At 37.5% G+C, this 13,515-nt stretch overlaps 1 protein-coding gene across 3 annotated transcripts in view; it reads right to left on the reverse strand.

The window, feature by feature from the left end:
• Window positions 1-611: 611 nt before the first annotated feature.
• The window catches only part of CLUL1 (clusterin like 1), a 31,573-nt gene continuing 18,669 nt past the window's right edge, over window positions 612-13,515 (reverse strand). For 2 of the 3 annotated variants that reach the window (XM_008072216.1, XM_008072217.1), the window contains exons 6-9: window positions 12,824-12,961; window positions 8,006-8,220; window positions 5,831-6,015; window positions 612-888 (exon numbers count right to left, since the gene is read on the reverse strand). In XM_008072216.1, the coding sequence (XP_008070407.1) occupies window positions 885-888; window positions 5,831-6,015; window positions 8,006-8,220; window positions 12,824-12,961 (542 nt within the window). In that variant the 3' untranslated portion in view covers window positions 612-884. Of the gene's footprint in view, window positions 889-5,826; window positions 6,016-8,005; window positions 8,221-12,823; window positions 12,962-13,515 lie in introns of those variants that run through there. The other variant, XM_008072218.1, reaches the window with a different exon arrangement.

Consider the following 13,515-nt stretch of genomic DNA (forward strand, 5'->3'; position numbering starts at 1 on the left):
TGGAAAATAGTGTGGCAATTCCTAAAAGATTGAAAAATCAACCTTCCATACGACCCCACAATCCCCCTACTAGGAATATACCCAGAAGAAGTCAGATCACTCTATAAAAAAGATACCTGCACATGTATGTTTATTGCAGCATTGTTCACAGTAGCAAGAACATGGAACCAATCGTGTTGCCCATCAAAAGAGGACTGGATTTTTTAAATGTGGTACACATACACGATGGAATATTATGCAACCATAAAGAACAAAATCATGAACTTCACAGCAACCTGGATGGTCTTAGAGTCTATAATACTGAGTGATCTTTCACAGAAACAAATAACTGAGTATCACATGTTCTCACTCATAAGCAGACCTTGAACAATTATCGTAATACTATAAGAAAAGAATTGGCAGTAGCGGGAAACTGCCAGGAGGAGAGCGAGGAAGCAGGTTTGGCAGTAGTGGGAATCTGCTTGGGAAAGGGGGGCACACCTCATCAACAAGGGTACCTGCATAATGAACACTTATATACCTAATCCTGAATTGTACCCCACATCTTAAAAAAAAAATTAAAAGAGGGAAAAAATAATTTTAAAAAAGAAAATGGCATGTATAGACACTCAGTGATTGAATATTTATTTAATATCCAAAGATTTACTAATACACCATAAAGTGAAATACATATGTACATTTGATTTTTTAAGAAGGAATTTTCATTTTAGCTCAGTTTCAGTAGCTATTAAACAGTCATTCAACAGAGTAAATTAACACTACTTTGTAATACAGAACTAACATACTTTCCTGCAACTATGCTTATTGCATTATTCTTCTGTATTTCGGGATTTTCAGGTGTTAGCTGAAGAGGTAATTCTACTGGTTGGATGCATTAGAACTTCTTACCTTTAAAAATAAAAGGAGCAATAATCAAAGTCCTAATACATTAATTATTAACTTAGTGTATTATTATTTTTTTGAAGTAAAAGTTCGCAATAGGCAATAGAACAAATGCTTTTGGCTTTTGGAAAAATTAATGCTGTATATAGCAAAATAATGTAAAACCCATATGTGTGGATATTCTTTAACATCACCATTTGAAGAAATCTTCAGTTTCCCTGGTTTCTTGAACCTCTAATATGGTCCCTTCCTCTGATGTGAAAATAAAGTGTCTGTTCTGTCTCTACGTGCACACACTGTTCAATAAACTTCTGTTACTTACGACTCATTACTTATTCAATGATTTTTGTATGTGTGCCTTGATGATGATGATGATGATGATAAAAATCCACCCACAGAATCTTTTTAAACACTCAGAATGTGCAAAACATTATGTTTTAACTTGTAACTGTTGATCCTGGGGCAGGCAGCTGTGAAAGTTTGGAATAGGGGACTAAAACACATCTCAAACCAGTCAGAAATGCCAGGTCCTTAGGCTGCTAGATGACGAGATGAGAATTCCAGAAGAAGGTTCTAAATCTATGTTTCGCCCTATACAATTGAAACATGTTTTAGCGAGCTACATGCTTGCAGCCAGGGCACCTAACAAATGTTTACATGATTGAAAATGTCAGGATGATGTTTTTTCTACCACCTTTCCTGTTTGTTTGGTCTTTTTGTTTTTTTCTTTGTATCTTTCCCTTTTACCTTTGTAGGATTTGGGACCCTGATCTAATCAGAACATTGACAAAATCTTATTCATTATATCGAATAAGATGCACACAAAAAAATTCATTTAGTAAGCAAACTTGTAAAAATGTTTATTCTCATGAATAATAAAAAGCGTACACATTAAATTTAAACTTTTTAAAAATGGGAATGCAAGTTAGCATATGAGAAAATGGTACTTCAGACATTGCTTTTAATAAGTTTGGCAATATATATATCAAGAACAATAAAATGTTACTAAACTTTAAACAAGTAATTCTATTTCTTAGATTCCAATCTAAGAAAATAAGTGGAAAATATGAATAAGCAAAATAGTAAAATGTTAATAGTGGTTTTGTTGATGTGGGGATTATGAATAATTTTTGTCTTCTAAATTTTTAGAAATTGTGATTTTGTTACTTTTAAAATTTAAAAACTAAATTAAAAAGAAAAAATTAACATTGCCTTTGTGAATAATCACTTTGTGTGCCTTATTAGTAAATAATTTGCTTAATCTCTCAAATACTGCAAAGCTAATTTCCCATTGTCACTGCACCACCATCATTTCAACATCTGCAAAGAGGTGATTTTATTGAAAATATTTTGATTTGGCTTTAATTTTATAGTCAGTACCCATTTGAGCACTAGCATATTGTTTCCTTTCTCAAAAACCTATGGTGTCTCACCAGTGCCATAGAGCAGGGGTTCCCAGCCCCTAGGCCACTGACTGGCATGTTAGGAATCAGGCCGCACAAGTGGGCAAGTGAGCAAGCTTCTTCTGCATTTACAGCTGCTCCCCATTGCTCACGTTACAGCCCGGAGCCACCTCCTGTCAGATCAGCCATGGCAATAAATTCTCATAGGAGTGTAGACCCTATTGTAAACTGAACATTCGAGATATCTAGGTTGCATGCTCGTTATGAGAAATTTAATGCCTGATGATCTGACATGGAGCTGAGGCAGTGATGCTAATGCTGGGAAGTGGCTACAAATACAGATTAACATTAGCAGTGAGGTTTGACTGCAGAGACCATAATAAACCAATTGCTTGAAGACTCATATAAAAACCCTATCAGTGAGTGGGGCAAGTGAGTTGATGTACTTCAATTGTGCAGCTGCATCTGGTGACAGGATTTAAGTCAGAATCTGATACTTATTTTAGTTTGCACATGACCCACCCATTATTTTACTTACCACTTCTATCTGCACCTCTTTTTTTATGGTGAGTTATATAATTATTTCATTATATATCACAATGTAATAGTAATAGACATAAAGTGCACAATAAATGTTATGCATTTGAATCATTCTGAAACCATCCCCTGCTCCCTGGGCCGTGGAAGAATTGTCTTCCATGAAACTGGTCCCTGATGCCAAAAAGTGTCTTTCCATGAAACTGAGGACTGTTGCCATAGAAGAGTGCTCAAATCCCTCAGCCTGGTGTTCAAAATCCTCTTGACCTCTTCCCAACTTTGCTTTCTATCTTCACCTACTGTTATTCTTGTTGTCTTCTACTCATTCACACAGATGTTTATTAATTTATTTATTCAACAAATACTGAGGATCTACTCTGTGCTAGGCATGGTCCTAGGCCTCAAGGATAAAGTGAAGAGCAAAATAGGCTGTATGAACTAGTGGTGGAGATGGACATGCTTCAAAGAGCCATGTGGGTACATGTAAAATTACAAGAATGAGTGCTGCATGGTGTTATGGTTGTGTATGAACAGGTACACCAGCCTAATTTAGGGGTTGGAGAGGTTATCTTTTTCCTGAGGAAGTGACCATTTGAACTTAAAACACAAGTGATCCAACTGGGTCAGTCGGATTCTTCCTTGCAAGTCAACTCTCAAGCAGAATGACCTGAGGACTGAAAACAACTGCAGGTTCTTCACCCTGACCACTGGGCCCTGAAGAAGGTGTCCATTGGTTCCCGACCACTGGACTCCTGAGTTATCTGGTTCTTGCCCTGTCCCAGGCATGGTCATCCAGCTTCCCCTTTGACTTTGTGAGGCAGACAGTATCTTTCCATTTATTTTAGCTGAGTTAGCCTTGGTTGCTTGCAACTAAAGGAAGAACCCAAACTCAAGTAGGGTGGAAGGTTCTCAGACACAGAAGCTCAAAGGCCCTGAATTGGGAGCAGACAAGTTTAACAGGACTTTCCAACATTCCCCCTCCATCCTAACCACCCCCTACCACCACGTAGAGGCTCCATTCCTTCTTGCCCTATTTGCTTCTACCTTCCCCTTTTTTGGAATGTTCTCCAGTCCCACACCCACACTTTGATTATGGTGTGTATGTATATGTACATTTTTAATTAATTGATGTATTTTTAAGAAAAGAAAGGAGAAGAGAATAGGAGAAGGGAGAGGAAAGAGAGAAGGAGGGGAGGAAAGGGTAGGAAGGATTAGAAGGAGGTTGAGAAAGGAAAGAGAAAAGGGAATATATCAAGCTCAGAAGATTCTCCCCTACAAGAAAGTAAATGATCCTCCCCTGAATTCCCAGAGCCTGCTCTTGTGCACACCTTAAATCTTGCCTTGCTTTACAATTGTGTGTGTGTGTGTGTGTGTGTGTGTGTGTGTGTGTGTGTGTGTGTGTGTATCCTGTGTCCTCCGCTGGATAGGAAGCTCCTTTGGGACAGGATCTTGTCAAATTCCTCATTTTCTCCTTCATAGTATGTAGGTCCTACACCTTAACTTAGAGCTAAAAGATATTGGTTATTTGACCAATACAACTAGAAAAAAAGGCCACCAAAGATCTGAGGGAAAGGGAGAGGCAGCACATCCAGTAATGTCTAGCTTAATTATACATTTAGGGTGACCTACTAACAAGGGCCCTTAGGAATGGAAAATCTAGAAATAAAATGTAATTATTAAAAAACTAGAAATAAAATGTAATTATTCTTTAAGATAGATCATTTTTCCAAGACTTTTGTGACTTTCTTTCTTTGACCAAATGTCCTAAGGGGAAGCAGTAGAGTGTGGTGATTATGAGTCAGAAAGAACTGGGTTCAGCTTCTGACTCTACCACTACTGACTTTAGTGCATTTGACCTTGGATCCTCAGCCTCATTTCTTTTTCTGTAAGATGATAATAACAATATTATCTAAATGATGTGCTTATTGTAAAGATCTTGTTAAAGCAGTTGGCAAGTAATTATTTAACTGTTTTAATATTCTTAATGAGTTCATAAAATATATTGAGTGTATTTAGCCATAATATACTTAACTACCCTCTTGTTTTTAAACATTAGATTACTTTGAATATTTTACTATCTTAAATAATTTTGTGACTGCAGATCTTGGAGGGGAAACTTTTAGTCAAATTTAGATTTATTCCTTAGGATTGATTTCAAAAGTAGAATTATATCAAAAATAGAGTTAATGGTTTTCACAGACATAATCAAAAAGATTTGAAAAAGGAAAAACCAGTTTATATTCCCATCAATATAGAAATATAGAGAAGTCTCATTTCATCATAATTTATTTATTTAACATTATTAATTAATTTATTTATTCAACAAATATTGAGGATCTACTCTGTGCTAGGCATGGTCCTAGGCCTCAATGACAAAGTGAAGAGCAAAATGGGCTGTATGAACTAGTAGTGGAGATGGACATGCTTCAAAGAGCCATGTGGGTACATGTAAAATTACAAGAATGAGTGCTGCATAGTGTTATGGTTGTGTATGAACAGGAACACCAGCCTAGTTTGGGGTTGGAGAAGATTTTGTGAGGAGTTTTTAAATTTGCAAATTTGATAGGCAGAAAATCTTATTTGTTTTCTTGTCTTTGATTATTAATAAAGCTGAATATATTTTTCAGGGTTTTTTTTTGAGTTGGAGTCTCACTCCATTGCCCAGGCTAGAGTGCAGTGGCACGCTCACGGCCATCCCAGTGTTGACCCACTGGGCTCTGATGATCTCTCCACCTCAGCCTTCCAATAACTAGAACTACAGGTGCACGCTGCCATGCCCAGCTAATTTTTGATTGATTGTAGAAACGAGGTCTCACCAAGTTGCCTGGGCTGGTCTTGAACCAGTGGGCTCAGGCAATCTACTTGCCTTGTCCTCCCAAAGTGCTGGGATTATAGGCTGAGCCAACAAGCCTGGCCTTCAGGTATTTTAAAACTAGTTTACTTATTTATTTTTTAAAAAATCATCTATTCCTGTCAACAAAGCATTTCCAATCAGGCACTCTGCTTACCAAGTTTTAAAATGTTCCTTAATATGCTCTAGAGTTTTCGCCACCACATAGCTAATGAAGTTGGAATTCTCAGCACTTTCTTCAGCAGGGATTTTGAGTGTTAAATTAGAGGAAGGCAGAATGCTCAAGTCTGTTATTGCTTCATCTTGCTTGGAAAAATTTCCTTCATGAACACTTGGAACTACCTGGAGAAGAAGAAGCATACAGTAGAAGATTATTAAATCCTAGTACCCCTTCAGTCATAATTTAATACTGTATTAGTCAGGATAGCCTAGGTTGTGCTGAGGTAACAGATTAGTCCTAACATTTCAGTGGCTTCATACAACAAAATTTTATTTCTTGCTCATGTAATATGTCCATTACAAGGGCTCCATACCAGTAGACAATGAGGGACCCTGGTTGACAGAGGCACGTCATCTCATAGCTATAGCATATGAATTTAGAATAGAAAATACCGGTAATGTTAAAAACAATTAAATATTGGCCATAACTTTCTTTCTTCTTTTTTTTTTTTGAGTTGGCATCTTACTCTGTTGCCAAGGTGGAGTGCAGTGGCACACTTATAGCCATCCCAGAGACAACCTATTGGGCTCCGGTGATCCTTCCGCCTCAGCCTTCCAAGTACCTGGAACTACAGGCATGCATGCTACCATGCCCGGCTAATTTTGTTTTAGTTGTAGAGATGAGGTCTCACCAAGTTGCTTGGGCTGGTCTCAAACCCATGGGCCCAGGCAATCCACTTGCCTCGGCCTCCCAAAGTGCTGGAATTACAGATTGAGCCCCCGAGCCTAGCCTTAGCCATAACTTTCTTTCTTTCTTTTGAAGGAAGGAAAGATTTATTTAAGAAAAGACCACAAGCTGGGCATGTTGGCATGTGTCTGTAGTTCCAGCTACTTGGAAGGCTGAGGAGCCTTAACTGCCTAAAGGTTGAAAAGCACTGCTAACATTTTTCTCCAATTTTTATTCTTCAAGACAATAATTTTTCCTCATTAAACTAAAAGTCTGTATGTGTGAGGATGGTCAACTATATTGAATTATTTTATCCTCCTCGAGTATGATCTAAAGGAGTAATAGAAGAATAGAGAATCAATAGGGATTAGAACAATGGCTTTCAAAATTTTTTGACTGTGGTCTATAGCAGCAAGTATATTTTACATTATGATTCAAAATACATGCATGTCTGTACACACACAAAGGGAAATGAAATCTTCAGGACATGCATATGACCTATTAAATGCAATACAAACTACTGATTTATCTTTTAATCTTTTTCTATTTTTATGTACTTTTAAAATTTTGTTTTGTAATGTGGTTATTGTGACCTTCTAACCTCATTTTTCAAATGATGCATGATCCACAACTTTGCCCAATGTATTGCAAACACTGTATAGGAATTTGAATAATTAACTTGCTTGCTTTGATTATAAAACAGCTTGCTGGTTGGGTGCCATGGCTCATGCCTATAAACCCAGTAATTTGGGATGCTGAGGTGAGAGGATTGCCTAAGCCCATGAGTTTAAGATCAGTCTGGGCAACGTGGGGAGACCTCATCTCTACAATAAATCAAGAAAAATTAGCTGGGCCTGGTGGCACATGCTTGTAGTTCCAGCTACTTGGAAGACTGAGGCAGAAGGATTGCCTGAGCACAGAAAGTTGAGGCTGCAGTGGCCATGAGCATGCCACTGCACTCCAACCTGGGCAACAGAGTGAGACTCCAACTCAAAAAAAAAAAAAAAGATAGTTCTTATTACTCTTATTTTAAAGGTAGAAAGGCCTAGAATGGTTAAAAAAAGTTTCCAAGCTTACTCAGCTGGTAAGCATCAGAATCAAATGTTGAACTCAAATCGCTTTACTTGTAAATCTTCTCTCTTAAAAACTACATTGGTCAGATTTCTTCAAGGTTGTCTTTATCAGTTATAGCCCTATAACTATAAGCTGAATTAGCCATCTCTGGATTAGAAAGTATGTTGTGTTTTGAGTTGATTTTCTCTATAGAGTTTCTTGTTTTCTAAAGACTGTAAACTGTATTAAATCAATTCATTCTGAATACAATAACACAGTGGAAATATGAGTCCCCTACATCTTTCAAACTCAGATATAATTCATAAACAGACTAATAGAAAAATCAAGGCATACACATGTAATCGCCACATCTGCTTTTGAGTCTTGCTTTACCTTCAATGAATTAAAGATGCCCTCAGTTTCTGAGGTCTGGCTTGCCAGTTCAGACACCCAGCCGAATTGCTCTCTCATCTTCCCCATCAGATAAGCGGTGTCCTCCAAGTGATTCTGGGTCATCTGGAGAATCTGGGCATATTGCTGACTGGATACATTGACCAATCTAAGGGCCTCATCTAATTCTGTGTGTAGTTCAGCTACATCAGGACAGTCTAGCAAAGAAGAAAGTAAATGGTAAAGGAAAAGGTCACTAAGACATGGAGGCGGGTGACATGGGCTTAAATCCTAGCTCATACACTCTCAATTTTGCCATTTCCCACTGAGAGTGTATGCCTATTGTTCTGGAGTAATCACTAATATTGCCTATATCAGTTTCAAACATGATCCAGTTTAATGATTATCTGGTTTTATGTAACAGAAATTGGTTTGGAGACAGAACTTTTTGTTATAAATCCCATGTGCATACGACCTACATTAAGAAAAAAATAATCTGGCAGGGAACAGTGGCTGATGCCTATAATCCCAGCACTTAGGGAGGCCAAGACGGGAGGATTACTTGAACCCAGGAGCTCAAGACCAGCCTGGGAAACATAGTAAGACCTCGTTAAAGGCAGGGTAGCTAGCAGAGTAGATATAGATAGATAAATTTCCCATAGGCAGATTTTAAGAAGCGTTCAGACATTTTAAAAATTACATTTTATTGCAGGCCAAGCTGGCAGCCTACCCTTCTCTCTCCAAAAATCAAAAGAAAACCCCATCAGATGTAAAACTAGGATAGCCCAACCTTTCAATTCATGGTTTAGCATAATAATCACTAAGAATCTTTCAGGTTCCCAGTTGAAGGTGGAAGACCGAATACCACTCCTCAACTGACAAAGCCATTGAAATGATAATAAGGCCATGTTTCAGCTCAGGAACTTGTGAGTTGGAAACATCTGGCCAGTCTCCTGCAAAAGACAATATGGTCAAGAAAAGACCACCCCTCCCTTTCTCTCCTCCCATCAGAAACCAAGAGATGTCAGTCTCTGGAGGACAGTTACCAGGCTCCACCATCTTTGGCATATCAATCATTGTGAAGGTATATCAGGCCCATTATAATAAGCAAAAGAAGGGTTTCTTTCACCTATGCCAGTACTGGCATGTCTTCTTTTTCTTTTCTCTCTTCTTTCTCTAATAAACCTTGTTTTAAAACTTTGCTGGCCACTCTAAAATTCATTTTAGAAACTAACCAAAGAATTCATAATTTTTGTGCTGCACTCCACCTGGCATCACTTATCTCTATATAAATTCGAAAATTAGCCCAGTGTGGTGGTATGTGCCTGTCATTCCAGCTACTTGGGAAGCTGAGGCAGGAGGATTTTCTGAGCCCAGGAGGTTGAGACTGCAGTAAACTGAGATTGTGCCACTGCACTCCAGCCTGGGTGACAGAACCCCTGTATCAAAAAAAAAAAAAAAAGAGAAAGAGAAAAAGAAAACCCATTACCAAAACAGAAAAGCCCCTACTATGTCTCTTCCACACATATCCTTTTTATCCTCTCAAAAGGATATATATTTTGAGTTTGGATATATATTCTAGTTTGGATATATATTCTGTGGTAAAAATACAGAAAGAAGTAATTAGTAATTAGTATAGGAAAATAAGAAAAGAACCACACAGTGAATCCACTTAAAATTGGGACCAGAAATGTATAGTAAATAGTGAAATAGTGAATAGTGATTTTGTATTTTAGAAAATATCTTGTATTTCTCAAACATGAGATTATAATTATAGCTATGTGCTCAGTCTTGGAACAAAGAAAATCAAATGTACTGGAAAGAAAGAAATAGTTGATATGCCAATGAGATGCTTGAGTGAAACTATTTTTGTAAGGGTTCTGTATATTATTCTGTTATATATACAACCTTGTAACTGTGACTTAAAAAATGAATACTTGCATAATATGAATCGACACATCAGACACTTTTTTCATCCTCAAAAGACCTGTATGAAGTAAATATCTTATCTCCATTTTCCAAATGATGAAACAGGCTGAGAGAGTCACCTAGTCAGCAATTTAAGAAAGACCCTTATCTGCTCTAGGTAATAATAAAACAAAAAAGTGGTGTAGTTTATAATCAATGCTATTTAGAGCAATGCTTTCCAAACCTTTTCCTACCATGATAGATTCTAGACGTCAAATTTTCCTAATACACCTTCTAAGGTGGGGTAGATTCAACCATGGGAAATAAAAATTTGGGCCCAAAAGGGATATGGAAAAGTAGATGAGTCCATTTACATAATGAACCCTGCTTTCCAAAGAAGCCCAATTGCTGAGGTGGGGAGGAGCTGGGAGGAAAGAACGATGTGGGAGATAGAGAGAAAGTGCAATCCTTGTTCTCATTCTGTGGCCCAGGTACCCAATCCTCTCATAAGCCCTGGGAATTCAGGCTGATGTTTAAACACAAGGAGAAAGGGAGTGTTGTTGACTCAAAAATGTTTAGTAGCCACCCAAATATTGATCCAATTTAATAGACTCTGTTACATTCCATTTTTTGTTTTACTGAACAAAAACATTAGAGTGAGTACCTTACTACTTTTGAGTTGCAAAGCATGTCAATGCTTAGAACTTCTGAAATGCATTAATTTGTACAATGGAAAGACCTATGTCATTAATAAAGAGTATTAATCTGTGAAGTACAGGTTCCTCGAACAGGGTGATTCACTAGAAGTAATACTATATTAAAAAGTCAAACAAGTTTTAGAGCTGTCTAATAATTTATTTATTTTTTATTTTTTATTTTTTTTTAGTTGGGGTCTCACTCTGTCGTCCAGACTGGAGTACAGTGGCCGCTCCCGGCCACCGCAGCCTCGACCTGCTGGGCTCCGGCGATCCTTCCGCCTCAGCCTTCCGAGTAGCCGGAATTACAGGCACGCGCTACCACGCCCGGCTAATATTTTAATTTTATTGTAGAGATGAGGTCTCGCCTGCCCAGGCGGGTCTCGAATCTGCGGGCTCAGGCAATCCACTCACCTCAGCCTCCCAAAGGCGCAGGATTACAGGCTGAGCCAGCGAGCCCGGCTATTAATTTTTAATATCATATATACATACATGAACAAGCAGTCCCCAACTTACCATGGTTCAACTTGTGATTTTTCAGCTTTAGCATGGGTTATTGAGATATAAGTCAAGGAACATCAGTATGTTTGTGGTAAAAATACAGAGTCTAAAAAAATTCTTAATCTTGAAATTCATGGTAACCTTTATTAGTATTATGATGTATATGATGTATCTAATGATGCTTTTTAAAATTTGCTTGACCAAAATTTAGTCAGCTTTTTTTTTTTTTAAACAGAGAAAACCCAAGACACAGTCAGAGTATCAGAAAAAAATATATAATAAATAAGTTTACATTTATTTGGAATTATATTCTAATGATACTTTAAAAGCCAATATGGGCCAGCCATGGTGGCTCATGCCTGTAATCTCAGCACTTTGGGAGGCTGAGATGGGAGGATAGCTTGAGTCTAGGAGTTTGAGGCCGCAGTGAGCTATGATCTCACCACTGCACTCCGATTTTGTCAACAGAGCGAGACACTGTTTCAAAAAACAAAAAAAAAAAAACACAGAAAAAACAAAGCCAATATGCTTTTCTATCTTATGTTGTTCAAGATCATAACAATTCTTTTCTCCCTTTTCTCTATACAGCTAAATTTGCTGCAAATTGCTTACTGTTAGAGTTTTGAGAAAAAAAGCAAATGGAGGATAAAGGAGTTTTTGCTGGCTGTACTCGGCTCTTTTTGTAGATGGAAATACTACCCCAGCAGTCTTTTCATTGATGGAAGTCAAGGGCACAAGAATTATTATTTTGCAATTAACAAATTATAATCTGAGCTTTTCTGAACTTGCTTTATAGAATAACTTTGTCAGAACTCAAAGATTATCTTGCATCCTTTACCGATTACTCAATTGAGCTATAGACAGTATAAAAACTTGCACAAAGTAACAAGCTAGTAAGGTAGCAGAATTTACTGAGTATTAATTTGTGTTCTTCTTACTGTATCTTCTAACCTCCTACTCCAAGCCGTTAGCCACACTTTCTAAATGTTCTTCCTTTTGGGCTTTGGTGAGATAAAATGCAGAAGCATAGGGATGGAAAGCTCTTGTTTCTTGTGAGAAATTTGCCATCTGGCCCTGGTCATGTGGGAGAGGTGACTTTATTAAAGAGAAGGCAATGACATGAGGGGAGGGACAGAGGAAAGAAAGATTTATTGCTTAGAGAATGAAGGACAAAGACTACTGTACCGTCTTCTGCCATTTCACTTGTGATTAGTGATATCATTGCCTACTAATCTTTCTTTGCATTATATATAATGTTATATAGGCCATTTTCCCTATTTAAATACTCATTTGTTAACTAGCCCACAATTACAAAGAGCAAATGACACTTCCGAGAAAATATCTCACTTGACTGAACATGGGTTTTCACAATGGAAAGTTTTCCTTCTCTGGTGGGTCTTCGGTTTCTTTGCGGCAAGGGAGTAGGAGTTGCCCTAATGTTCTTGCTGTTTTTCTCTTTCATACATACTAGTGTTTGGTATTTAATCACAAAAAATGTCACAAGAACAATTAGAGAATTAAAGAAAGTGAAAGAATGGCGTACTTTGAGACAATAAAAAATGTGTAAACCTCCACTGGGCACCCCCAGATGGAAGTGAGCATGGGAAAAAGCACTGGAAAGGAAGCAAAGCAAATGAATCCATACTGCCCATGAGAGTGAGGTCTTGTTTTCTGTCCCGAATACTACTGAAACCCTGAGAAAATAGGAATGATTTACCTTCGGATAGGTAATCCTGACATTTTTGGCATCTTTTGTGAAATTCGAAACACCCTGACAAATTCTGGCCAAGTTCCCCACACAGTTCTCTGTCCTGTACAGGTGACATCTTTGACATCAGGCCTCCGTGGTCAGAATCTGCAAAGAAGACAGCATTTACACATTAGTGTCATCAGAGTTCGTTCTTCAAAGAAGTGGAAATAATGTCACTGCTTTTTCTTACCAATGCTTTCAAAGTCTTTCTCCTGTATTCAAACACAGGAGTGCAGGTTGGTGTAACATTTCCTAGGACAATTTAGAATTGCATGTACCCTTGAATCCAGGAATCTCATTACTAGGAATTGATTAGTAGTATACATACACACAAACATATGAATGCATGCAATTTTATGTTCTAGGAAGAATTATGAGGAACTACCATAGTAGCTGTCTTTTGGAAGAGGGACTTGATGGGGTGAGAGAAGATAGCTTTCATTTATTTTGTTTTTTGTATATTTGAAGTATTTTAAAGTTAGTGTGTCTTATTTTTATCATTATATTTCTGATGTCAATAGGAATAAGTAAATAGACGATTGTGAGCCACCTTTTTCTTTGATCTTTTCTATATTTAAAAAACCTCTAATGATTATTTTCATTTTTGAAGATTATAATTAAGAAGTACATTAGCGTTCTAAAGATAATGGAAATGTTTG

This window comes from Carlito syrichta, unplaced genomic scaffold (assembly GCF_000164805.1).
Source record: "Carlito syrichta isolate Samal-C Ts95f unplaced genomic scaffold, Tarsius_syrichta-2.0.1 Scaffold314876, whole genome shotgun sequence".
In the NCBI taxonomy this organism is placed as follows: Eukaryota; Metazoa; Chordata; class Mammalia; order Primates; family Tarsiidae; genus Carlito; species Carlito syrichta.